Source organism: Stigmatopora nigra, chromosome 4 (assembly GCF_051989575.1).
Source record: "Stigmatopora nigra isolate UIUO_SnigA chromosome 4, RoL_Snig_1.1, whole genome shotgun sequence".
NCBI lineage: Eukaryota > Metazoa > Chordata > Actinopteri > Syngnathiformes > Syngnathidae > Stigmatopora > Stigmatopora nigra.
In genome coordinates, this window is record NC_135511.1 from 11929599 (window position 1) to 11957568 (window position 27970).

Below are 27970 nucleotides of genomic sequence, written 5' to 3' on the forward strand. Positions count from 1 at the left end.
CGCCCACATCAGGGCTGGCTGTTGATCCTGGCGCATAACATAGAAAACACACCTCTTACTTTTTAAAATTGTATTTCATTTACATTTTTACCAACAAATGTCCAATCCATTTGCAATTATCTAAATTCCCAAATATAATTAAACACCGATCGCAGTCAACGGCAGCTGTTATGCCACGCAAACATGCCAACTCCCCACCTGGAATCAAACCCACAAACCCAGAACTGAGGCCGACGCGCTTACCATTCGACCGTCAGCCCTGCAAACGCATACAACACATGATTTTAACCTTCGTCTATGGCAATTAAGGTCAACATCATACACCCAGCCATTGTTGAAGACAAAGGCGTTTTTGCATTTTAATCCTTCCCCCATGGCACAGTTGTTCCCCTTTATTCCTATAACCCATTTTCAGCAGATGGCATCCACTGAAAATGTTTTCTTTTAAGTGCTACTATTAACTGGGTGTCTTCTTTACAACAGATGTCCCTTTGTGGCTTATCTGCTGATCTTTCAACCCGTGAGTGATTTTTGTTGTTGTAGAGAAGGTTCAGGCCATTAATACAAGTATCAAATTGAAGCCATGAAGATTTATTGACGTAACAAAACAGTCACAGAGTTGCGCTTGGCACTACAGAGAATGATCATCCGCATGCATGAACAAAGACCAGGCCAGGAGATTTCATCTTCCACTTACTCTTCTCTCTGATTGTTAATACATTGGACTCCAAAATGATCATCTCCATTACCAAATGATGTGCTGCAGATCTTCAGACGTTTGTGGCACATGATTATACTGTAATTGCTTTTCTTTGATATAAAACCTTATGTATTCATTTGTTTGGCTGATAATAATTTTTCCATACATGAAGACAACAGAGCAGATAGCTGGAAAATTAATGATATAATGACAACTTTCTAATAAAACAAACAATGATATATTAGCTAAGATACTAGATTCAATGGTAAAAAAAAACAAAAACACAGATAACTTGAAGAGGGTATTAAGATTACACGATAAAATGGACGAAAACATTTCTGACAAATAAAAGAAATGTCAGCTAAGACAATTTTAAGGGGTGATATTTATCGCAAAATCAAATGACATTGAATTGTTAAAAGTGGTGTTGCTGCTGACACAGGCACTTATCAGATATAATTATGATTTAGCTAAGAAATAAAAAGCAGGGTGCAAATCTTTTACATGCTGGAGCTGTCACTCCTCCTGCTGGTCTTCGTTCTGCTTCTTAGGGAGCTGTGAATAGGGGAAAAAACACAAGTCACTGCCAAATAAAATTGTCTGGACTTTAAAGGGGAAAATCTTGCCTTCAAAAGAATTTAAACATTGTCGCCCTGTTCTCCATTAAATTAAAAGCAATGTGAAATCAGTGGGTGTATGTTTATCATCATTTTTCCTTTATATCCCAATTAAACATGTTCCCACTCCAAATAGAAAATTCAAAGGCTGCAAATTGTAACTGTACCTTTGTCAACACATTCCTTCTGTTTCCTCTCCCCTCTTTATTTTCGGTTGAATGTAGTCTGCAATGTGCAAAAAATAAAAATCAAATATTGTCTTCAAGTCCAGATAAATTTTGACATTTGCATGTGAACATACCCCTTTAGATAGTCAGAACCTGGCCTGTCAGAGTCCAAGAAAGAAGTCAGCCCCCCTTCCGATTCTCTGCCGTGTTGAGCTGTATTTTGTGCCGAAAACTCACAGTTGGACGGTTTTCTCTGGCGCGGACGTCCAATGTAGCCTCTCTGCCATTCCCTTTGGTTGTGTCCTGGTGAGGGGTCCCTGCTCAATCCCAGATCTTCTTCCAAGAACTCTCCTGTGTGCACGCAAACATCTCAGGGCTTACTTAGTCGTGTATACTCATCACCATGTGTATTTTACATAATGTAGCCAATGGCAACATTTTTACACCCCATTTTCAAAATATTTACATTCTCTTACATTATTATACATGCATACTATATAAATATCTTTAAAAAAAATGGGGATCAAAGTGCGGCTCTTGTTCAAAGACGCTTGATATTTGCATGTAAATAGGAGTAGAACACTACCTTGGTGCTTTATTCTCCTGTGAAAATCTGGAGACGTCCGTCCAAAGGCATCTTTGGCGGATGTTTTTTTGACGGACGCTTTTGTTATATTGTTGAGTGGAAAGGCGGTTTGTGGCCGCATGTCACATTTGTCCTGCACAAGAGAAGGCATAAACAGAAACTCAATTGCAATTGTTGTTGTTGTGATTCACTAACACGTTCCAAAATTATCTTTGCAATCTGCGGAAGACACGAGGCTCAAAGAAAAATAGATTGGTGGCCTTTTTTCAAAACGGAACAGACAGGAAGCAGATCATTTAAGTTGTCTAACCAACCGGAGGAGCGACATACCTGGTGATGAAAGACAACAGCCTCCTCCAGCGCAACGCCGCAGAATTCACATGGAATCACTACATCGCCCTCTAGGGGGCTGGCTGGGGGACTGTAGGAGGCTGGGGAGACAGATCCTGGGAAGGTGGGGATGTTGGAGGCCAGCGTGTTGGGGAGGCTGCGCATCATTCCTGAAGCGTTCCTGGGCTCTTTGGCCGGGGACGGAGGTTGCTTGCTGAAGGACGCAAAAGCGGACGCCGGGCTGCAGCCGGTCTGAAACAAAATAGATGAGGCAATCAAGCTACATTTTCCTCCCCTTGAGAGATGTCTCTGAAATAAAAACAATCTTCAAGAGCTACTTTTCATTTAACTTACAAGGGCAAATTGAGTGTAACCACTTAGGTTAACTCTTAGAGACGTTTAAATCTTTATTAGTTAACCTTGCTTTGAACTTTGATTTCATAACATTCATATCAGAAATGGATGAGTCACAGAGGTACGCTGAGCCAAACAAAGGTGGCAATTCCTGAGATTATTGGTGGAGGTTTTTATGGTCGTCTGGCTCCACGAACGTCCAGAAATGCTGAAAACCCTGCTCTGGCATCTCAATCAAATTAATCTTTCATTGGGTTGAAAACAGTTTGCATCTGATTACATCCAATTCTAATTATCTTAATAGCAGACGCCCTTCTTGCTACAGTATTGGCTCCAAGTTGTCAATCATAAATCAAAAACAGAATTTCTTAGAATCCTAGAATACCGTTTCAGGCGGCGCCTTCAACGCTACCTTTAGAATCCCGCCGTCAGTGAAGGGCTTTTTATGTCTCGTTACTATGCGAGCCGCGTTAAACGAGGCTTCTGTTGCTGCATTGCCTTTTCCGTGGGTTTGGTGAACAGAGACTGCTGTCTTTTAAGTGCCAAATTGAACGCCTTTGCCGTTCGTTTACTGCGCTTTGACGTAAAGCCTGGTGAAAGGCTCCTATGTGCCATCTTGAAAAGGCGCTTAACGTTGCAAATTTTATCATTGACAAAAGCGTCTCCAACTCTTCATGTAAATGTTCAGCTTTTTGTTGGACAAAAAATAAAATAGGTCACGTCACTAAGGTTTTGTCCAATTTTTTTTTCCACATCATGGGTCAAAGTCATAGTGAAACCTCAATCAAACTATCAATCCATTATAAAAAATAATTGCTAACTAATCCTTCTCATGTTTGTAGGCCAGACTCAGATGATTACAATAAAGTCAAACCTGATGCAAAATGAGGTCCTCTTCGGGAAACAGCTCTTCACAAAACTCACAAGGAAGCATAATGTCTGGAAGAAATAATTTAGACTCATTTTAAGTGCAAACCAGGTATTGTCATAAAAAAGGAGGATTTTAAGTTTTCCAGGTGCATTTTACCGGTTTGATCACGGTCCAGAAGGGTACTTGTGCGAGAGGGGAAGTTTGGGTAGTTGTTATTGGACGTAGAGAGCGGAGAATCAACTGAACTGTTGGAAGTCTTTGTGTGGTCCCAGATGTCGCTCCACAGATTGGGCTCCCCACCACCAGCCAAGGAATCTCCATCTGTCTGTAAGCTGAGGGCCAACATGTAGTCGAGGCCTGATGAATCTTCATCTTGAAGCGGCCACGCATTGTTGCGACTAACAAAGTCGTTCTGTTCAGACACTATGGGAAAAACAAGAGTTGAACCAAACCATCTCCAGAAAAAGGGATGAAAGTATTTAAAAATGTGTTTTGCGGTAAATGATTTGGATTCAAAATGGAGCTGAAATAAACATTTGCATATTGCTTCCCTTTTTGCCTTTTTTTCCCAACATTGATTGAATTCACTTTCTTCCTCCACCCCAAAAATTGAGTATAAAAATGATGCATTCTATTTTGGAATGAGGTTGTATTGTGACGCAATATGGAAAAAGTGAAGCAGGGGGAATTCTACTTGGCACTGCTAATGTTGATGATCTTTAAGGAAAATGTGTGTAGTTAGTCCAGGTCAACTGATTAATGCATCATAGGCAAGAGACTGCAATTACATTGGGCGGGGAAATAAATACTCACATCGGCTGGATGTTATATTCCTGGGTGCAATATTTTTCCAGTCGCTGCTGCTTTGTGGTCCCCTTGAAGTGTTAGAAAATGCCGACTCAAAAGCACGGGGAAAGGCCTGATGTTTTGAAGCACAGAGGTTGTTTTCCTTAAGGCTGCGCTCTTCGATTCGAAGTGGGTTTCGGATAGAGTGGCCTTCAAACCAGGCCCCCGGAGACTGCAGATCTGTCAGATTGCGACTGGAGTAGCTGTTGTTTCTCTCTTGGAGCAGGGTGGGACTGCCGCATAACATTGGATGAAGGGCTTTTTCTCTCAGCATGATATTGCACTTACACTGTGGACAAGGCTCTGTGCGAGCTCCACAGTAATCCTCATGTTCTCTGCTTTGACTGAAGGAAATCTCCAGTTCACAATACTGGCATGCCACCAGTCTCTGAGAGCAGTCAGTGTTCTGTCAGAGCAAAACATGAGACATATTGAAATTGGAAATTTGGCAATTTTCCAGAATGGTTGTTTAACATAAAATGTTGACAATTTTTGGGGGATTTCTGGAGTTTAGGAAGGTTTGGTGTGAGGGGATTTCATTAACCGTGAGGAAAATAAAACAAATTTGAAATACAATTCCAAGTTGTAACTGCATTATCAAGCATCGTTACCGAGTATTGTTAAGTACTTAAATATAATACATCATTTGTTCAAATAGTAATTAAAATATGATAAATATGTAGTTGTGTATAAGCACAAAATTGATTAAAAAAATTGACCCTACGTGTAAAAGAAAAATATAACATACCTGGTGAACTTCAATTAGATTTTTATTAATCTTGAGTCCACATTTGCATTTAACCTGTAAAAAAAGGACACCCAGACCTTCTGAATGGATACGCACTCGCATCTGTTCTTTGATTGTCTTTGCTTGACAAAAACGGATCTAACTAAAGTGTGGTAGTTGTGCCAAATTCTTAAATGTATTATTTATTACCTGGCTATGCTCCTGTTGCTTGTGTTCCTGCAAATCTGAGCGTGGCACCGGTTCCTGGCACACATCACACAGTGCAATGTTTCTTCGACAGTGGATTTCATGGGTGGTAAAATTTGCTTCAGGAATACCGTGTTTGCTACCAAATGAAAAATGACAATTAACCTTTAAGTATTATTCAGTTACCAAATGTTAATGTACTACTTACCAATTGGCACAAAACTGAGTTTTTTCGTCTGCCATAGTCTTTTTTACTTAACCCTGCATTGAATACAACCATGTTAGTTAGTGAAATACACATTTCAATGAGATCCACTTCATTACTAATAGAACAAAAGGGCTTTTCTTTTACATGGATAAAATCACATTTTCAACAAACGAACGTAATTGAAAGAGACGGTGTCTTTGGGTCGTTAGCTACTAGATCAGAGTTTGCTGCAGTCAAAGGATTGCATTGAAAGAGCTAGATGATACACAAGTAGTAGTGTATATATTTCATAAAATGACAGATCGACATTTCTTTTCACGTTTTTTTGCTTACCCCGCTAGCTAACGTTAGCTGATGGTGGTCTTCAGAAACGAGGAACGACAAGCATCTTCGCCTTAAGCCAGCGGGAGTGTTTTAAGCACACATAAAATATAAATGTCATTCGAAGTGACGCCTACAGCCAAGCTATGTAGCTTAGCAACCGTTCTTAGTGTAGCTTTGCCTATGCTAACGCTAACTAACTTGCTAAAAGCAAACTAGCCTGGCTATTATCGCCGAGAAGCTATCACATTGTCCGATTTCTGTCACCCGGAATACATATAGAACGGGACTTAACGATGTTATTTTTAGCAATCATGTCAGTTAAATTGTCTCCGGAGAAAATAACGCAGAGGAAATTGGAGGCTACTACTAGCTGTAACTCAAGCACGTATCATTCAATTTCGTCTTTCCTGTCTCTCTGTACACGAACTAAGGCAGAGTTTGCCCGGAGCTTTGCCTGTCAGGCAGTCTACGTTTCATTAAATCAACATCAAATTCCAACATGGTTTCATTTTTTTAATTTTATAATGAAAGGAAAACTACATAATTTTGACTGGTTGATAAAAAAAAATATTGCTATACAATATATCGTGCCGCAAAACATGGATTGCTTTATCTGAAAGTACATTTCTTCATATTACATAATACAAAAACCTACTGCTGTATACAGGAGAAATCGGAAAACACAATACATTACTATTACCTTTTTGAGATTTAGATTTTATATTTTCAAATATATGGTAAAATAAGGTAATAAATTAAGATTTAGTTTTCCAGTGACTTTAAAATGTGATAATGCTCAATCAAGGTTTTGTATCTTTCTTTGCCGATTCATTTACACAATAAATTAGAAGAAAAAATTCTAAATATAAACTGTAGGAAAATGTTGCTTTTACAGTTGTCAGATGAGTTTAAAGTTTGCATCATAAAATCCAGAACTATACAGAAATGTGTGAGTAAATCAATGTCCTATCATTTATGTACACATTCAAAAACAAGATACTTTATTTTTTTTTAATTGAGCTCAAAATCAGCCAATACAGTCATATTGAGACATTTCAATTGTTTAAAGGCACAGCTTTAATCTGATTAAAAAAACACTGATATTACAGCAAATGTTTAGACCCAGTACATACTATTTATTTATGCACCCTACCTGTAAAACATTCCCCCGAAGATTCAATTAATCCTCATTCATTTGCAAACCCTTTGACTTTTTGATTCTACATGCATAAAAAAGAAAAATCGAATCAAATCTGACAAATAAAACAAGACGAGCTTTAACTTGCTTGCTGTAATAGTCAACTATAAGGGCTTTATGAGCATGTAAATAGGAGAACAGGAGCAACGCTTTCTTGTAATTACTGAAACATTATAACTAGTTACGACAGCTGCTGGCTGGTTTCCTGACACTCTTACATTTTGACCTCGAGAATTGTTGTAATTTACAGCCCCTTGTTGCCAAATAAAAAAAAAAAACATTCATGAAAATACCAGTTGCAAATGGTGAGAAAAAGAATGGCATGGCAGCCCTGCTGCAGTAGCCTGAGTTCAAGACAGGATAGTAACCATATTTACAATAAATTTGCCCTCTTGATGCACAGAGGTAATAGTTGTTGATCCAGAGGGGGGAGAAAGTACCAACACTGAAGAAACAAAATTGTCAAGAGTTCCCCAAATCGGCACCATGGACATAACCTAACAAAATAGATTTAACTACAAATTTGTGCTCGGAGTGCTTATACACAAACACTATACAGCAATTAACTGGAAGCCCTATAAGTTCATTATTATAACTATTATTTCTAATTGTGGAAAAAAAATAAACACTGAAAAATGGTAAATAAAACTATTCATATGTGAAAAAGGCTTTTCACATTCACCCGTCAATGTAGTGAAAATGCCAATATTATTTTTAAAAAATGTTTCATTTTCATTGCATTATATAGCAGTAAAACCAATTAAAACACAGAAATTGGATGTTGTTCAGTCAAAATAGTAAAACAATGAATACATAAAAATAACATGAACAATTTCTTGAAAGAGTAAACGGCTCATTTCTACTTCAATTTAAAGTGAACACAAAAACATTTTTTAACAGTCCTGGAAAAAACAAAGAACGCAATGCTAATTTATAACCAAAAAAGCTAAAAGACTTGTATAAAAGTGGAGAAAAAGGCTCAGAATAGTGAAAGACAGCAGACGGATTGGTAGAAAAAGTTCAATCCAAACGCTTGGCTGAGAGGAATGACGAGAAGGCACACACTGTTGAGACCCAAAGTCACAGAGGTAGCACAGGCCAAGAAGACTTGTGAAAAAGAAATTGTTGAAAAGAAAGAAAAGAGATAAGAGTGTGATGTCATGTCTATCTGTCCTTTGAACCCAGCTTTTCGATCAAATCCTGCAGCGGGGCAAGCTCTCGCCGGTCGATGAGGTTGAATTCCTGCAGGTAAAAAAAAAAAAGTTAAAACTTGGGTACATACAATGCATATGCTTTCAAATCCCAAATTTTAGACTTAAAAAAAATAAAAATGGAGGGACGTAATGGAGTTAGTCACTCAACCTGGACGAAGAAGATGAAGTGCTTGAAGGAAGTGTTGAGGTGAGCCTCCTCCTGCAGCTGCATCACCGAGTCAAAATGCTGATGGTAGATGTGTGCGTAAACCCTGAACAGGCGCTTCAGGATGGTTTTGGCCACGGACATGAAGTTCTTGGGAAACGGAACCCCTGAAGCAGAAAACAGGGTTAGCGTTGCTTTCTGTAATTCACCGTGTTGAATTACGGCATGTTCCTTCCTTTCTGTGCAGTTTGACTGTCTTTCATCAGATGGCGCTAAGTTCACAGAAAAGACAAGCCCTGTTGTGCCGAACACATGACTTCCTCAAACGTGTACTTAAAATTAAAGTCACAAGATTGCTCACTTCTACTAAGAAGCTGACAATGTGCCCTCAGGCTGTACAATAGTAAATGGGTACATTCTTTGACCTACATACAGAACAGACATACTTTTGTCATATTTATTTAAAATTTGGTAAAAATTAGTGTCTTGACTAGGTTTAGTTAACAACAGAGAAAAACAGTGCTATTTTTTTTTACAAACCTTATCAGGCCGTTTCGACAGAAATCACCTGAAAGCAAAGACGTTTCAATAATGACAAATCAAAGCTTACCAATCTTGGAGGGAAAAAGCGTCTCGTCATCCAGTTGGTCTTGGACCCAAGTCATCAGATAGTCTATGTACTTGGGGGCGGAGCATTTGATCGGCTTTTTAATATTGGTGCCATCCGCCCAGTGGTATTCATATCTGCAAACAAATATCAATATAAACTCGCCGTGATTTTTAATAAGATCTGGCAAAAGCAAATCTTATTGGCGGTATGAGCTGAACATATTGTATCAAGTTATTATTTTGCTCATGACAACTTTGTTTGGCATTAGATACACTAAAAATAAAAAAGGAAGCGAGGAATGCAGCTCTTCCATGCGTCTAATTATCTGATATCTGCTCTGTGTGCAGGAAGTGAGGCCCGGTCTCCTCCTCCTGATTAAACAGTGAATGTCACAGCGAGACGGGATAAAGGAAGTGCCAGATCTAGATCTGATTAAAGCAAGCCACATTTTATAGCATTACCAATGTGAGCATTTAAACTGCAGTCATTATAAATGTCAAGGAAACATTTGAGGGTTTCAGTCAAGTAAACCGCTTAGTCAAAACAGGTAAGGTTAAAATTGGGTTTAAGATATTACTACAGATTTCATTAGGGACGACCCAATTGTATATTTTTGCATGCCAGTCTACATGTAAGTGTATTAAAAAGGGAACAATAGCATATACAATTGTCTTTTTATCCCCAGTTCAACAAAGATATCTAAGATTAGTCATATAATCAGATTGGATCTGGGACATCTTGAAATTTTGCTCTATTATTTGCCTTACCTGGGTCCAGCAGACATGACAGAGCAGCTTGCCTCAGTACAAAACTCTGTAATGGTGCCGTAGAGCATGTTGATCTGGTTGAAGAAATCCACCGCTGTAAAATAAGTAATATAACAACTAAATGAAACTAGTAATTAAGAGCGAGAAAACGAGAGATAAGGTCTGTTTCAAAATGAATGTCTGTGTAGCCATTTTGTAGTATGTGTATTCTTTTGCACACTCACTGTTGACTGCGATCCACTCATTTAGATCTTCTCCCTCTGGCAGCATGACCGCCTGCCTCAGGTTCCCACTGCCCAATGTGGCCTCAGCATGTTTCAGCAGTTCATATTGGTGGGAGCCCTCTGGGATGTTCTTCTTGGGTTTGAAGGTCTTGGATGAGCGACTGCTACTGGAGAAAAACACGGGCAGAGCTGAACAGTGGTCTAATGCTATAATATAAGCATGTACCATGTGAAATAAACTTGATCGGCCTTGGGGCCTCATTAAAATTTTACATGAGTAAAAAAAATATGGCAATCGTTTTGATTTGATAGCGTTATTATCCATTTACTAAGTTGAAATCTTTCCAGCAATAATCTTTCCAGAGCTCTTTTTTAAAATTAATTTCCATGCTTCAAAGTAATGATTTAACGTGCATGTAGATTTACTGTGTCACTATAGCCAGTGTAGACCAGCATTTTTTGCAATAATAAAAAGCCAATATTTGCTGCTTGGCAATAACAAGGAATAAATAAATGGAGGGTCACGTTGACGACAAGGGACGGCCCGGCGGGGCGAGTGATTAGCGCGTCGGCCTCACAGTAGGAGACCTGGGTTCAAATCCAGGTCAGCCCACCTATTTGGAGTTTGCATGTTGTCCCCGGGACTGCGTGGGTTTTCTCTGGGTACTCCGGTTCCCTCCCACATTGCAAAGACAGGCATAGTAGGCTGATTTGACAATCTAAATTGGCCCTTGGTATGTGTGAGCGTGAATTCTTGTTTGTCTCCTTGTGCCCTGTAATTGGCTGGCCACCAATTCAGGATGTCCCCCGCCTTTGGCCCCAAGTCAGCTGGGATAGGCTCCAGCACCCCAGCGCCCCTAGTGAGGATACAGCGGTTCTGAAAATGAGATTAGTTGTTGACAATAGTACTTGGAGTCCACGTCAGACGTGCCACCCAACTTGAAGCTAGCTTGCCTGTCGAGCTAGCGTCCAAGTTATAATTAAATGACAGTTGACTTAACAGCCGAATAAGGAGAGACCATATTTTCCGATGAACGATAATAAGCAGTTACAACAAAGTACACGAAGTCATTATCGCGAGGGTGTCTTTGCTTTTTGAGTCACTTCCCCTTCGTGGAACTTTTCTAGCTTCGTATTTACCGCATGCAGAATTTTGAAGACATCTCAGCAGAGGTTAGTGAAGATGACTTACAATAAAAAGCTCATCTTGGCGAAACAGTCGTCGAAGAGGCCTTTTGGGAAGCTCCGATGGCTCTGGTTACTTTGAAAGGAACCGCTTATCCGTCTTGAACGTGCTGTCTGCTAAGCTAACATCAACTGCGCCCAGCGAGGCTCTTCCTCTGTCTACTGTCTGTTGTGGTGACAAAAAAAGGAGCACACTGTCGCCCCCTGTTGTGCAAAACGGGGAACCCACTGACGTCTGATGAAATGGATTTTAGGTCTGACATAAGGACACGTCATATTCGTCATGGGGGAAAAACATGATTTTAAGGTTCAAGCCCAATCGTGAATTACCATTGACGGAGATAGACGTCCAAAGCATTAGAACAAGGAGGATGTTAGTACGTCCACTTCAAATAAATTGGACGTGTATCGCCGTCAGTGGCACATAGACGTGAATCGAATTGAAATGAATGCTTTTGTTTTTATACAAGTTTTATGAGATTTAAACCTTTCATCGCGAAGTTCACACATCAGAACAACAAACCAACAGACATAAATAATCAACAAACAAGTCAGAATTAATAATTAAGTAAACATAATAAATGTATGGTCACAACATAGATTAGTAGGGAAACGCACAAATAACGACAACAAACAAACAGATAAATAATAAATATAGATTTGTAAATAATCGATAAATAAGTCATCAATACAGTTCAAGGTGATTGGACGTCTATGGACGTCAAAGGCAGTCAATGAGTTGAGCACAAAAGTGTAGAGATGTGGGTTTTGCTGTATTTTAGAACAGGCACGTTTTGAGTATGTCAAAAACTGTTTTTTGAGAATAGATCATGTGGGTCATGAAAGTCATCAATTGTGTCTCCTACAGTACGTAATCATACAATAAAATGCAACATGTCAAATCATGGTCATAGTTTTCATCACCTCTAGGGGGCAGAATATACTAATTGGTAGTGGAGTTCCAGTTGGCCTGTTTTCATCACAACCAGGCAGTGAAAGTAAAAAAAGGAAACAAAGTTAAAAAGTCAGAAGAATCCAGGTTTGCAAGGTCATGTGGGAAATAAGTCAGTTCAAGTGGGAGGTTGCGACTGGAGAAGAAGGCCTTTGCATCATCTCACATCGTCAACTCCAACTCCCAACATTTGCATGCTTTTCCCTCGCGTTGCGTCTTCATCCCTCGAGTTTCACGTCTGCTTTGGATTATTGTTGATATTGGATGCCGAAAAAGACTAACAAGGGGATCTGCAAGGACATCTATCTTGGCTCCATCTTTCTTGATCCCTTTGAAAAAGGTGCTCTTACCTGGGAGGAATCATTCCCATGGAATAATGTCTATGTGCTGGAGAAGAAGTTCCTGGTCTCCAGCTTTATTTGCCGCCTCTCTGGTTCTTGTCTCTCTTGGTCATGCTGGATCCGACCCAGGCGGAAGGTTGGCAGAGTCGTCCTCTTGCTATGGAGGCTTTGACCTCTACTTTGTTCTGGACAAGTGAGTTAAAAAAATTACAATTAATAACTTTATATGAACCATATGTAATGAATTATACTTTTGTATGGATAAGAATTAGGACGTAAACCCATTTAACAGCATTTATTAATATATTAATGGACATTTGAATCCTTTCTTGCACAAATTATGATCATTTAAATCAATTTGATTTTCTCACATGTTTATACTGATTAGAAATGGACACCTAGCAACCCACTGTTGTGATCCTTGTCCTTGAAAGGGTTAAATCCTATCATTTTATGTTGTGATGAGGTCAGCAGAAATGTTTTGCTGAGCAGCATGAATAAACTTTGCATTGTATGTCCACATGTTAAATATGAGTTCTTACTCAGTGTAGTGTTAATTCTCAGCAACTTAACACAACCCCACGATGGGACATTTGACCCAAAAATATGTGCAAAAGGTTTGCACATGTGCATGAATGCAGCTTCCAAGGGTATGAAAAGTTTAGAATAGGTTTACATAACTCATCTAATTCACAGTGTAGTTGGAAATCTGCATAGATTAAGAGATACAATGCAAGAATAGTATCCAAATGATATTTGTTGACAGAGGATTATACTCTGTTATAATTAATACCACATAACAACACAATCACAACATAGCAGAATGTTGTGGTTTAGAGTAAACACTACTTCACAATGTGTAAGGCTAGTATTTGTTTGACTACAATATTTACACACATGAAACTAACATTTTAGAAACAATCAGAGGGACTTAGTCCAAAGTCACACTAGTCAATGTTGATCTTTATAAAAGCAGTACTTTAAAAGAGCGCCTACAGTCTTTCATCTCATAATTCTGCACGTAAACGTGGACTTTATAGTCGCAAGTACAAATCAGAATGTTTGGGTTGAATCTAATCCATAAAAACGATTTATGCCAGTCTTTTATTAGGCTTGGGAGTTGCAGTTGTCAAGTAAATATGTTATATCTTTACTACAAGTAATTCCTATTGGAATCTCATATTGCTTGTTGCCTTTTTTTTCATATCGTTTCTGCAATGTAATTTATCCTGGATGTAAGCATGTCCTCCATCTGCCCCCACCCTCTCACCCCAGCATTAGCCTCATCATCTCGCAGTGTCTACATAGCCTATCCTTCCTTTATTGGCTCCAGATGTTTTAATGTTTCGGCCTGTTGTCTTGGCCTTTGCGCGCTGGAACATATGTCATCTTAACAATGGAAAAATAGGTGTTTCTTTTAAAAGGGAAAAAAAAGGAGTCCGAGAAAAGCTGAGGTTATGAAAGAAAAGTTTAAATGAGGACACTTATTGTGATTTGGAGATGAAAAGCATCCACATTTTTGGTTCTTTATCAAATGAAACTCCCAATTTAGTCTCATTGGGTATTCTGATTTATTACAGTTATTATAGATAGCCATTACTTATCTAAATAATGAACTGTCTCCTTGCATTTTGTTATCCTGTTATGTTTATTTTGTAACTGCATGGGAATGGAGATTAAAGGCCCCTTGTGGCCCAATAAAAACATGGTGGAACAAAATTTAAAAAAAACAATAGCTCAACTTGAAGAGCATTCCCAATAAGGCTTAAGGAGAGAAAATGGATTAGCACAAACACTGGCATGTCGATATTTAATGAGGGTTTCGTTTATTAAATTGAAATGAAAGACTTCATTAATTAGAGGTGGAACAAAGGATATTAACAGTCATTTAAATTGAACTCTAACAGTGCAACTCCTGAGGGCACAGCAGCTTAAAGCTTTAAACTGCTTTTAACGTGCTTCTGTGGGAGAACTCTGGTTTTAATTTCTCAGCGGTTAATTAGAACGGGGTTTTTACGACAAAGAACCAGGAAATTAACCGTGCAACTTTTTGCTTCACTAGATCTGGAAGTGTGATGGACCACTGGACTGAAATCTATCATTTTGTGGAGCACTTAGCGCATAAATTTATAAGGTAAAGTAATCATTATCCTTGGCATGTGTAAGATTTCAAGAAATATTTATGGACAAAACATATTTTCCTCAGCCCGCAACTAAGGATGTCATTCATTGTTTTCTCCACTGATGGGGACATTTTAATGCGCCTGACAGAGGACAGGTGGGTACTTATGATCAGTTTTGTTTTGATCACAACAAGAGTAAATGATTAGACTGCATTTTGATTAAATAATAATACCTATGCAAATGAGATTGCTTTATGTATATGCCACCACAGAGAACGTATCCGGAAAGGTCTTGAGGAACTCAAGGTTGTTCTTCCAGGTGGAGACACCTTCATGCATGAGGGCATACTAAGGGTGAGACAGCATCTCTTTACCTTACAAGTAGACAAAACATGACAGTGTGACCTTCACTGATGTTCTTTCCGACGTGGTGTGGTTATTTGACAACTCACTGTCCCTGTTTTTATTCTACAGGCCAGTGAGCAAATATACCACGGACACACAGAAGGTTTGTATTTTAGGATTTCACTCTTTTACTCTTAATGGTAAACAACCATACTCATGCTAAATGTGTAAGAAGGCAAGTTATTATGAGCAGTGTATGCACATTATCCCATTTGTGATGACAATGTCTGGATAATAAGGATAATACTCTATTTAGCAAATGCACAGGTCATAATTCCACTAACAATACATTTATTTATGAATGTATTTGATAATATTGTCTACATCTGCAGGTTACCGAACTGCCAGTGTTATTATAGCTTTGACAGATGGGGAGCTGCATGAGGATCTTTTCTTCTATGCCGAACGAGAGGTCAGAAAACAAATTTAGGCTTTAAAACTCATTTCTAGTTGGTGAAAAGTGTCTTTTTGCACCACAACCAACTTCTGTGCAGATAAAATTTGCCATGTTAGGGCGGCTGCAATATTGCTAAATAAAAGAATGATTTATTCTTCAACATGGTCTCCACTGTTGCATGAGATATGATAATTTAGATGAAACTACATGGCTGTGCAGATGTGTTTTGTAAAAAAATGGTTGTAAAAGGCTTGGATTTAACTAAATCCAGGTGCAGGTAGGAATGTTGTCTTATTTGCGTTGTCAATCTTTGCATACCTGACAGGCCAATCGCTCTCGGACCCTGGGGGCCACCGTTTACTGTGTCGGGGTGAAGGACTTCAATGAGACTCAGGTGGCTTTATACATCAGTTTTTAGTCTCTATACCTAAAAGATAAGATTTCAAATGTGTCCTATTTTATAATGCAACATTTTAAAATGAACAATATTGCTTGCAAAAAAGCACATTAAATTAGGCTATGTAATATCATCGGGTGTAAAAAGCCCATTTTCTAACTGGCCCCTTTAACGCAAATGTTGGCCAAAAATAACAATTAAAAAAAAAACTACCTATTATTAGAACTGCCATGCAGTGCAAGTCAGATAAACACACAATAAGAAGTGACTAAAAAAAGAACTGCAAGGACTAGTATGATAAAAGTATATTTATATAGTATAATTCCTGTCTGGAATTCTGCTTTGTGTAAATTAAAATACATAGTGGCCTATTTCCAGTACGCATGTGGTCATTTGTTTCGTTAACTAATCTAGGCTAAAGTGTAACCATCTGGATAATGACTGAAAAAGCATACAAGGTATGAATTGTGTTTTGCTCACGTTTAGCTGGCAAAGATTGCAGACAGTAAGGACCACGTATTCCCAGTCAACGATGGATTTGAGGCTTTGCAAGGAGTCATTGATTCTGTGAGTACAAAAACAACACCTGTGTGCAAAGACATGATGTTAGAACATTGTTGACTCCACAGGAAATACCCTTGAAACACAATCCCTGCCCCCAATGACCTCATAATTTGACTTAAAGGACTGGAATGCTTCTTAAAGCGCCTCTATTCGTGAGAGTCCACCTTGGACTTTGACTATGGTGTTTTGGATAAGGACCGTGTTTGGCCTAATAGCATCCAATATCTTAGATTTTGGATGTTTTGTGACCTCACTGTTGTCAGGAAATTAAAAACAGTGTGTCGTGACAAAAAGATTGTCTTTTAAAAGGTCTTGCTTGTCATCTGCACTGCATTATCGTAACCATTGGATTTCAACCAGCGAGCCTGTTGTCGTGGACACCAAGGATGGCTAAAAAAAGTTAAAATAGCAGCAACATGTCGAGAAATAGATCAATGCCGCAAATACATGTTGAAATTTGCGTTGGGATGCAAAGCGAGGGATTAGCATTACGAAAACACTGACGCTACAAAAATATCCAGGAGAATGCCAAGTTTTTCCCGTTTCAAGGCTTTCATATTGATGTCCCCCACCCTCTTCCTTATTTCCTTAGATCCTGAAAAAGTCGTGCATTGAGATTCTGGCGGCTGAACCTTCCAGTATCTGTGCAGGAGGTGAGGAAGCAGGGTTTCCCTTCATGCTGAGCATCATGAACTTGGCAATAAGTGTAATACGAGTGATTGGTTGAAGTCACATTGTTTTTTCCCTTTTCTTTTTCCTCCATCAGAGTCCTTTCAGGTTGTAGTGAGAGGAAATGGATTCCTCCATGCCCGCAATGCTGATAGGGTCCTATGCAGCTTTCGCATTAATGACACGTTAACCAAAAGTGAGTAAAACGGTTTTAAAATTGTTGCCAATTACATTTTGAAAGAATGTATCACTGAATATTTCATATACTTTACTGCGTTAATACAAATTCTATACACTCCTAGTAAATATGAAAAATGTCGACTGCTTTGATACAATAATATACACTCCTAGTAAAAAAAAAAAAAAGTAGTAGATGTCAACTAATGCCACCCTGGAAACAAGGTGTGTAAAAGGCCTTTAAGGCTAATAAACAGTTTCCCCCTCAGTCTTTGCTGTCGGTTTATTTGAAAAGTTGTAAAAACACTTCCGACTGTGCAATGCATAGCTCTGCAGGGGGTGTACGTCTAATTACAACAAAAGATCAAACACTTCTGCTGAATCAGGCGATCTGGTAAAAGTTTAAGGTCTCTTGTGTTGCTATAGTTGTTCTTAACATTTTTTTTTTAATCAAAGCTGAACCGTAACTTAAATCCAGTGTGCTCTTCACTGTAGTTGTTCGCAAGATACTTCTCAGTCCAATTGATCTTTAGCTTTAATAGATCAAAACATTCCTAGAGGTAGGGATGAACTTTGAGCGAGATCATACATGATCAATTTCAGTTTTTATTGAGGTTAAGTTGTCTCAGGCCACATTATTCACTAATACTTCAATCCTGCTTGGATATTTGAGAGCAATTTAGTCATGACCCATGTGAGTCTCGTGTTGATTTTCTCAGTTCTGGGGTATGTTCTCCCCCTGCCAGGATAAACATAGCGGCCTAGTCATGTTGCTTGTTGGAACTCCTTTGTTAAGAGCCAGCTGGAAACGGACGAGACCTAGATTTGCCTCGAAAACAAAAATCGAGGTGCTTCTATGACAGGCTTTCAATAGAAAACACTTGTTTTGATTTTGAAGGAACACTTCTGAGAAATGTAGTCACTGTTTTCTGCGAACATGTTACTGAAGTTCCTTACCCTATTGCCCAACATTCATTTGCTTGAGTAACAATTTGGGAATAACAAAACAATTACAGAGCATCAGTAAGTTATTTTAAGTCGCATTGTTTTTAAACAAGTGTATACCACAAGAAAAAGCTGCAAGATTTGGCTGTCGTACTTATTTTTCTGACCCGCTTCAATCTTTTTTTTTTTTTAGTGGTGAAACCATTGATAGTGGAGGATACATATCTTCTCTGTCAGGCACCGGTACTTCAGGATGAGGGAATGTAAGATAAACACCTTATAATTTTACAATGTTCCATCAATGTGACCTGTTGAGTCATTTTCCTATTTCTTTTCCAGGACGGCAAATCTTTATGTCAGTATGAATGAAGGTCTTAGTTTTATCTCCAGTTCAGTCACCATTGCCACTGTGAGCTGTGTAAGTATTATATGACTCGAAATGTAGTTTTTTACTTGGTAGATTCATTCCAAATATAAAATAACACAAGTCATTGATGACAAAAATATATCTTTTAATGTCTATAATATTTTTTTCTTTTAAAATAGTGCATTGAGATATTAAATCCATATAAACAATGCAATTTGGTGCCAGGCTTTTTCCACTTCTCTCTACTATTTAACTACTAAACAATATCACATTACCAAAAATATCTCGGTATGAAAACTAGTCATTCAAAATGTATTATTATGAGAAAACATGGCTTAGAAATCTTTATTGTCATTCAAAATGTTAATTTTTTTGTCTTTTAATTTATGGGGTACTTGTGACAGAAACCTTTTATCATAATTAGTTACAATTGCTTGTCCATAGTTAAGATTCCCCCATTTACTTTTATGTGATATATAAGATTTCCAATAACAATATCGCAATGTGTTTGACAGTGTTTATTTTCCACTCTCACGACAAAAAAGATCCCCGGTGGTCTTTCCAATAACACTCAGATCAAATTGGTTAAATAGAAGAACTGGAAATCGAAAAGTCTCTAGTCTTTTAACAGTATATTTGAGTACTATGTTGTAACACTGTGTTTATATGTCACAGTCTGATGGAACTATTTTGGCCATCACTCTCCTCATCCTCATGCTGCTTCTCATCTTGGCGCTCTTGTGGTGGTTTTGGCCCCTCTGCTGCACTATTGTGAGTCCACTCACTCATACAGATTAGTAGTCATTTTGTTTTATACAGGAAATTAAAACAAACTGCTGTTAAAGGGGAGTTTCCCTGTGGCTAGCCCAAAAACCCTATGGCGTATTGTTAACTCCACTTCAATTTCCGGAGGGAAAAAATGAATGTTGATGCCTAGGTGGGGGCACATCACCCATTTAGAGTCATACTTCTAAATGCCAATTGTTTTTTTCTAATTTCATTGCCTGTAGTGCCTTTTCCGTCAGTAAATACTGAAACATGTCTGTTATATTTGGTTAGAATAATCAGTTAAATTCAGCCTTTCCTTAAAAACTACTATAAGCCTAATTTGAGCACTGCAAGAAACATTGAAGCCAATATATCCACTTTTCCTCCCTCTGTTCTCGTCTATTTCGTGGCACTTGGAGCTCACATGTTATAGTTTAGGAAAATTATTCCAGGTTACCATGGCGAGGAGTCATTTTTATTCCAAGTTTTGGAAAAGCACAGAGGAAAATCACAAATAAGAAATATCAGAGTCACGCCAATTTGCCAAATGCGTTCCTTTTGCTCTTGTCGATGGCAAAAATGACACAAAAACAAAACTTTACGAGTCTAATCTTTGCTTGTGCATTGCTACAAGCTTAAACAATGAAGATATGCAACGCTCGCATTTTTAAGATCATTTGTTTTGGCCCAAAAATGTGAAAGGCAGATTTCTAGGTCACTGCATTTCTCATCTAAACGGACTCGACATTTCCCTGCGCCAAGGGTGGAGACAACAATGTTTTAAACATGCTTTCATGACTTTATCTGATGTGATATGCTCCTTCTCTCTGTTTGTTTATTCCCTTTTAGATCATCCACGAACCACCGCCACCTACTGTGGAGGACAGTTCGGTAGGAAAAACACCCTTTCAGACTCTTAAATGCCAATGAGCAATCACTCTCATTCCCTTTCCTTCTGGAATGAAACTCTTGAATAATCTCGTGAGCGTGTTGTAAAGTTAACGCCCTCCAAAATTCAGACTTTTGGATATTTTCCGACCCATCCCTGTTTTATGACTGATTTTGACTTATAGTCTTGAGAAAATATGTAATGTAAAAGGAGGGAACTATTAAAAAATATCTATTTGAGAGGTTATACCCAGCTGATTTGACAAAACATTATATACATTGTTATGTTGCATTGTTTAGGCTATTGTCATTTCATTAACCAGTACACTTAAAATCCAAAACACCTATTTAGCCTATTGGCATCCATTTCATTGTAATTATTTCACAAAAGATAAATTGTTCCGCAATTACTGCTCATATACTCTGGTATGACTAATAATTCCAAAAAATACAGTAATCAAATAAACAACTATTGGTATGATGCAGTGCAGTTCTAGACAGCAGCTATCTAAAATAACAGGAATAAAAAAACTACCTACATGAAGACAGCAAACTAGCTCATATAAATCCCTTCATCCAAGTGATTCCTGTCTCAATTTTAAAAAGGACGATGAAGACGATGACACACCAAAGAAGAAATGGCCCACGGTAGATGCTTCCTACTACGGAGGACGGGGAGTCGGGGGAATCAAAAGGATGGAGGTGAGAAAACAGTCTCAAATTAGTCAACGCCATCGACTTCCATTGATTCTACAAACCCAATGGGTTTCTGTTAGGTTCGCTGGGGTGAGAAAGGCTCTACTGAAGAAGGAGCAAAGCTGGAGAAGGCCAAAAATGCCAAAGTGAAGACGCCTGAGCAGGAGTTTGTTCAGTCCCCCACCCGCGTTCTCAACAACGGCATGCGAAAACCCCTGAGAACCCACAAGTGGTACTCTCCCATCCAGGTACCAAAAAAAAATGACAAATGACTAACGCATCTGATGAAATGAGAAAGAAAAAAAAGCTCTAATACACAAACAGAGGAACAACAACAGAATTACGTGTCAACAAATGTTTGGCAAATTTGGCTATGTGAGAATTGGGTGAAAGAAGTAACACTTCCTTCCCTGCCAGCAAGAGGTTGTTAATAGAAACCAGGCTCCTGTTAGACTGACCTCCAGGGAATGAGGCTGTGCGACTAGCATTTTTTTGCGAGGAAAAAACAGCTGTGTTGCGCCTCTTTAGCCTCTGAGCATTTGCTTTGTTTCAAACTATCATGAGACGTATAAAGTAGCTCTAGAAAAAGAGCCATTACATCTTTGTAAGAAGCAAAAAGCAACAGGAAAAATGGTAATCGCATCTGAGGCTGAGCAATTTGGCCTTTTTTTCATAATGTCTGATTTTTATTCTTATCACAATTGTATTTAAAACCTGTTTTTTTACGTTGTTTTGTTTTATACAATGGCATCGGTATGTTAGTGTTAAGCTAGTAGACATCCGATAAATGTATATTGTATTTTAGTGCACAATGCGTTATATCAGTTACACTTGCATACATGATATATTTTTAGGTTCAATCTTAAAGTTGCCCGCTCTAATTGTACTCCAAGATTTGTGTATAATTACGACAAACTGTACTTCTTTGTTTGCATAGAACAAACTGGATGCATTGTGGTACCTTTTGAGAAAAGCCTACAACCGTGTGTCAGTTATGAGACCTCATCCAGGTGATAAGGTAAGACCAAAATAATCTCAATCAGTTTGTGTTGGGTCCGTTAAAAAAAACACAGTTATGTTGTCACAGTATTTAATAATAGCTTTTTTTTCTGTTGTGTGAATGGCAACAAAAGACTCGAATAATTTAGGTGAACTTGTGGTAAAATGGAAGTTAACTTACGTCTAATGACTGACCTCAGACTGAATTCTTACAGGGAAAAGATGTCTGCTGAAGTCATTATAGGATAAAGCCAAATGGTATTTCTCACTGGCCGGCTGCGCAGTTGAGGCGATAATAGTGCTCTTTACTGTTGGCAATGAACATGCAGTCAAGGCGATGGGATTGGCAATTAACAACAATACATTATAAATGTCATTTAACCGACTTGAAAAATGTACAGAGCGTCATAGGAGTGCATGTTTATTGCCAAAAGTTAAGAGCAATGTTAACCATCCCTCCCCCTGCAAAACGGTCCATTGAGAAATAAAATTTGGCTTTGTCCTATGATGACTTCAGCAGAAATCTTTTCACTCCATCAAATTGCACTGCAGCCAGACTTTAAACAAAGGCAAACTTCTCAGAAAAACACATTTAAAAACAAATCCTGAGATTTTAGCAACCAGTATTTTTTAAGTTACTAATACAAAGTGTTGATGAAGTTTATTTAACTAATTCTAGCAAAACAACTGCATTTAAAAGAACTAATCTTGCATTTTGCATGTGTCAGCATGATCAAAAACATTCAATAATTCAATCCAGGCTGTGCTATAAAAAGACCTTTACATTCACATATGAATTGTAGTGTATGTATAGCAGCTGTTTGATTCTTTTCACCATTTTTTGTCAGGTGGCACACAGCTGTGTTTATACTCAAGTCTAACCGGGAGTATGGAACAATGTGACTCATTGCTTCATCCCAAATGTTTCTCATTTAACCCACCAGGACAGCTTAGCCAGTGTTGAGGGGTCAAAATGTTCTTTGTTTTAAAGTGTAGGTGGACATCAGCGTATTCATATATATACAAACGTCCAAGTGTGTTGTGACAGAATGTCAAACAACTGACCGAAACTACATGCACATGCATGTCACTCTCCACATCAACACAACCCACTCATAAATATTAGAAAAAAACATGACTTAAATGTCCACATCCATGTCAGCGGAAACTATGACGTTTTCTAGAAGTGGCCAAGTTATGCAATCAAAACTTAGATTCCATTTATCACCATCGATTGGTTAGTCAGTGTATATTCAAGAGTTCATTAAGTCCAAGGCTACTCTGTCTGTGGAAGACTGCCTGGCTACCATGTTGGCCAACCTTGTTATAATTAGTCTTTTGAACAAAGAGCGTCAAATGTAATGGCTGGTTTGTGACACATATCGCTCATATATGTTAAGTGCACACACAAACTTACATTATTACTTCTTACACCCAAGCATTCTACTCCACTTAATGAGTGAGATCAGCAAGGGAAGCATAACCAAGCAGATGTTAAACATTAATTGTAGTCACACTAGATTTCAACTTGTTTCCAACAAAGTTACACTTATACTTGAATTGTTCATCTGTCAATTTTTCCATTTGGTGAAAAAAGCCAAAGATCAAAAGAACCAGAAAAAAGATGGACTCTACGGTTTGCTATGCATGACAACGTTAAGTTTTAAGCATGATTTTGTGGCAAATATCCTGAAGACATCAGGGCTTGGGAATTTTTGGCTTTGCAAAACCAATAGCAAACGTCTTGATTTTACGTGGGTTTTGCTTATTGTAAACCTTCTGCTGGGCACTGGTTAAAGTCCTCCTTGAGGATTTGCAGTCAAGACTGTTCTGGTTGCAATTAGGCATCCTCTTTTTATAACTTCCCTTAAATGAATGCCGCACTGGGACAAATAAATTCCCCCAAAACAGATCTATTTGCTTTGTTTGCACATTAAAAATGGATGTATTATAAAACAAAAACTTACAGACACAGTTGGACCTAAATTTGATGGATACTCATGGTCTCATCATCATGTGTGGAATGTAATCAGAATTTAGTGGAATCCTCGTTGAAAGGAAACAAAAAACAAAATCCACTTTATCATATAAATTCCAGTTGATAAGTCAGGAAGAGTTGGCAGAAAATTGGAACTAATCATGGAAACAAATTACTGGAATTAAAAGCAGGCGTTTGCTCAGCAACCGTTAAAGCAAAACAGGGAAGTTATGCATTGCTTTGCAGAGGAACATCTCAAAACTAAGTGACTAAATAAGAAATGTTGAAATTTTACTGTATGTAAATCTAAATGAGCACACTCACAAATCTGTACATGCTATAATACACTGCAAAATGATGACAGAGCCTGCTTTTAACTTCTCCCTAATACTCACTTTAGTAGAGGTACTGATTCCCATTTAAGTGAGAGTAAACAATAGCCTATTATTTGTTATTTCTTTAGATACATTTGATTCAGTGCATATGTTTATACTGTCTTTTTTTGCTTTTATAGGCCTTTTGGGAAAAAAAAAGGCCATTGAGTTCATTGCACTTGAAGTCTGTCTAACATCTGCTCCATTTGGTCATTCCAGGGCAAATGCATGAACTTCATCCGCATGAAGTCGGCACCCCCCCATTACCCCGACTACAACGCATCGCCTATCTACACCCCTCCCGGCAAGAGTCCACCTGCGCCACAGAGCACTCTTCCGCCAATCCCCGGCCGCCCACCGTCCCATTTCTTCTCCACCCTGCCCCTCTTTCCTTCGACGCCCTCTGACCCCTCTGACCCCTCTCCCTCTCCTCCCTCAACCCCTCCCTATTACACTCCGCCCCCTAAACGAGCCCTTCCACCCAAGTCCTTGAACTCAGCAGTCGAACCCGAGCTGCTGCCCTCCACGCCGCCACCACCACCCACCATGCCTCCGCCCCTATCTCCCTCTGCCACCCTTCCCCCCTTACCTTTAGGTCCCGCCCTTGGGCGAGCCCCACCGCCGGCCCGCCCCCCGCCACGCCCCGGCCTGTAGCTGACAAAATGAGAATTTCGGCACCAATTCATGACCACGTTTGAATGTGTCTGCGGGAGCCCAAAAGGGGCCGCGGCCCACCTTGTACCGAGGACAACAAGGAGCCGCTTTCCGCTATTGGTCGACACTGACTTTTGCCCAAAGAGAGCCCAACGGATGCTTGAATCAAGGACATTGACACCAACATCCATCAGAAAGATGACGGACTCGCACGGGGAAGCCTGCTCGTGTATATGCAAAAATACTTCCAACTGAATGTCTGTGATACATATAACGTTATAGCCTTTTTGGCCATGTTTTAGTAATGTGTTTGCGCCCATTTGTTTTTAACCTGAATGTTATATGATTTAGGGAAAATTAATTGGCGACCCCCAGGTAGTTCAATGTGGATCTATTTTTCAACTTCATAGGACTAAAGGGAGCTTTTCAGGATGATGCAAATCACAGCTGGCCTGCTAAAATTCCATGTCACGGTAAACAATCAGGACTTGGACATGACTTTTGGCCGCTGATGCTCAATTTTGTTATTGTAGATGCTCCTGTCAACATGTGGAGACAGACAGACTGCAATCCTAGGCGACTTTTGAATAATGATCATTTTAACTTGTTTTTTTTTTATTTTTGTGATTATGATTTGTTTTATTTTCTTGAAACTTGAATGACTCATTTCTTATTCTGGATAAGAGGTGATCTGGGACCTTTTTCCCAGTTGACCAGTTAACCCTGTACAACGTGGACTGGTCACCAGAGCATCTACAAAAAAGTTTGTACTTACATTCGCACAGAAAAAGTCAATTTGAATTAAAAGACATAGAAGTTGTTGAACAGGATATTTACACATTCTACTGTATTTCCTGGACAATAAGTCACACTTTTTTTCATAGGTTGGCTGGGCCTGCCATTATTACACATTCTACTTCCAGTGTTGGGCAGAGTTGTTGAGAAGTGGTACATTTTATACCCTGCAAAGATGAATACTTGAATGGATTTTGGAGTGAGATTATTGGGACTTGGGTAAACAAGATATGGTGTGTTGCTCAGGCTATAGTTATCTGAAAAAACAATACATAATACATTACATTAACACACACTTATGTTCTTAATTTTATTGTTATGTATTTGATATTTTTTGGTATTTACAAAACACAAAGCAGAGAGATGAGAGGACAGCTGCAAAAGCATCTGGATTTTGTTGAAAGGCAAGCAGGGGGGGGGGGAAAATGCTTGTTTTTGTTTCTGATGAAATAAAATTAATCCAAAACGCAATTTATGCTTTAGTGGGAAATATGTTTTTTTCCTGGTCATTGCGGATTTTTATCCCGGTGCAGCAGCTTATTTGTTAAAAGAAATAAAGCTTAATCAAGAAGATAAATCAGTTAAGGATAAATTAAAGTAATATCTCATCTTTACAATGAAGCTTGCAAAGCATCCATGGATAATGCTCAGTGTAAGAATTTGTTTGGATGTTTTTATAATGGTGAGGTACATTTGATCTTGACAAATGCTACTACTGCAGGCTGCCATTTTGAAGGTCATAAAATGGTATTATATTTCATGAAAAAACAAAGTAATGCTTTACTTAATGCATAAGATTAAACTTTGCAGTTACTCTATAATTATCTGGGCGCTTGTACAACCACCATGACTGCCCAATATGGTTGCTATTCACATATATACACATACATTCCATCCTAGTGAGCTTATAAAAACTTACTTTATCCCACTATGCTTGGCAGGCAGGAAGACTCCAATTTGCTGGTTCCCTTTTAAACGGGGGCTTGAGTGATCCCAAAAAATAAATGAATAGACAACCAAGGCATGAGGCAAACTGAAATCAATTGTTTCAATAACATCCACATCCAAGCAACAACTTCCTGGTTTTCCTGCTTTGCTAAACCTGAAATCAGGACGACTAACGATCCAATTAGATCACTAAATACATGTTTTTTGTTGTTGCTTTTTTTTGTTGGGTCTCTTTTCGCTTTTCCACAAATAAATTGTGCATGAATTTGATTGTCTCTAACAGCTGTGACGGTTAAATTGGATTCAGCGGGTTCACACTGACATTTTTGCAGGGTAGCAAATTAGAATTGAATTAAAATAAGATATTTCAATTTATAGGAAAATGTATTTGAAAATTGTATTTAAATATACATTTAAACTTAACATTAAAGTAAATAAATAAATAAATAAATAAATGAAACTAATTGAGTTTCTGCAAGGGTTAGGCTTGTTAGACCAGTATGGTTAACCAACTCCAGATGTTCACACGCTGCATTATGCAGACGTGCACAGCCATCACGGAAAAATAGCCAAGCACGACTAATGCTCTGGAAATATGGACAGGCCTTAGGAAAGGCAAAATGGTGCTAATGGGGATTGGCAGCATTTGGAAGGTGAGGGTAAGAATAATGAAGCCACGTCTCACAAGTACTACAAAGTATTTTTGAAAAAAACTTTTAGCTAAGAAAACAGTGCTATCACTACTTTTGGGATGGATATGGGGGATAAAACCTATGTAAATTTTGCTTTCAAAATGAACACACCTTTTGGGCCAGGATTTTCTACAAGAAATGGATGGAGACAGCAGTGGCATGGCACCATATGTCTTCCACAAGGTGTTGAAGTGGATTGAAGTGTGGCGCTTGTGAAGACTGCAACATATCATCCTCGCCTTTCGCTGTCATTGACCTCAACATTCGCCTCTTTCGCCCCTCTGGAAACATCTGCGACCCTCATGAGTTTTTACTCCTTCAGGGAAAATCCTCCTTGAGCCTCACGTATACGTTCATCTTCAACAATGCACAAATATCAAACTATAATATTACCTCAAATTTTGATCCCAGATACTGAATAGATTGTTTCGCTATAATTGGTGTCTTGGCAGTATTGTGGCGTATTGCATGAGCTCATCAAGTGAAGTCATCCTTTGGCTCAATTTGTACATCTGTGTCTGAAAGGACTGATTTAAGAAGGATTATTATGTTTATTGACAA

The 27970-nt window shown here is 38.6% G+C and overlaps 3 protein-coding genes and 1 long non-coding RNA gene across 6 annotated transcripts; 1 reads left to right on the top strand and 3 right to left on the bottom strand.

Moving 5' to 3' along the window:
- Positions 1 to 570: 570 nt before the first annotated feature.
- On the bottom strand, positions 571 to 6394 carry LOC144196016 (TRAF-type zinc finger domain-containing protein 1-like). Its single transcript, XM_077715984.1, has 12 exons — positions 5947 to 6394; positions 5614 to 5666; positions 5409 to 5544; positions 5220 to 5273; positions 4439 to 4877; positions 3782 to 4048; positions 3629 to 3693; positions 2401 to 2652; positions 2071 to 2203; positions 1619 to 1835; positions 1485 to 1542; positions 571 to 1255 (listed from the first exon to the last, which is right to left on the bottom strand). The coding sequence occupies exons 2-12, from the start codon at positions 5646 to 5648 to the stop codon at positions 1217 to 1219; spliced, it is 1695 nt and encodes a 564-aa protein (XP_077572110.1). The 5' UTR covers positions 5649 to 5666; positions 5947 to 6394; the 3' UTR covers positions 571 to 1216.
- Positions 6395 to 6934: 540 nt separating this feature from the next.
- On the bottom strand, positions 6935 to 11480 carry LOC144195856 (MOB kinase activator 1A). 2 transcript variants are annotated; one of them, XM_077715706.1, is made up of 6 exons: positions 11288 to 11480; positions 10096 to 10262; positions 9872 to 9965; positions 9105 to 9238; positions 8498 to 8661; positions 6935 to 8377 (listed from the first exon to the last, which is right to left on the bottom strand). In XM_077715706.1, exons 1-6 carry the CDS (start codon positions 11299 to 11301, stop codon positions 8300 to 8302), a joined length of 651 nt encoding a protein of 216 aa, XP_077571832.1. In that variant the 5' UTR covers positions 11302 to 11480; the 3' UTR covers positions 6935 to 8299. The 2 variants fall into 2 exon arrangements, with proteins under 2 accessions (XP_077571832.1, XP_077571833.1); XM_077715707.1 differs by having other exon boundaries at positions 10096 to 10259; positions 11288 to 11479.
- A 506-nt stretch (positions 11481 to 11986) lies between these two features.
- Positions 11987 to 26865, bottom strand: LOC144195292 (uncharacterized). 2 transcript variants are annotated; one of them, XR_013326073.1, is made up of 5 exons: positions 26689 to 26865; positions 16376 to 16481; positions 15817 to 15925; positions 12583 to 12758; positions 11987 to 12522 (listed from the first exon to the last, which is right to left on the bottom strand). It is a non-coding gene; the product is annotated as an uncharacterized LOC144195292 (long non-coding RNA). The 2 variants fall into 2 exon arrangements; XR_013326072.1 differs by having other exon boundaries at positions 11987 to 12758.
- On the top strand, positions 12320 to 25281 carry LOC144195291 (anthrax toxin receptor 1-like). The gene is made up of 18 exons (XM_077714826.1): positions 12320 to 12766; positions 14636 to 14707; positions 14780 to 14851; positions 14969 to 15050; positions 15171 to 15204; positions 15434 to 15513; positions 15824 to 15892; positions 16382 to 16462; positions 17052 to 17112; positions 17226 to 17324; positions 18444 to 18513; positions 18590 to 18668; positions 19293 to 19388; positions 20235 to 20276; positions 20880 to 20975; positions 21050 to 21217; positions 21907 to 21987; positions 24540 to 25281. The coding sequence occupies exons 1-18, from the start codon at positions 12609 to 12611 to the stop codon at positions 24972 to 24974; spliced, it is 1875 nt and encodes a 624-aa protein (XP_077570952.1). The 5' UTR covers positions 12320 to 12608; the 3' UTR covers positions 24975 to 25281.
- Positions 26866 to 27970: the final 1105 nt, after the last annotated feature.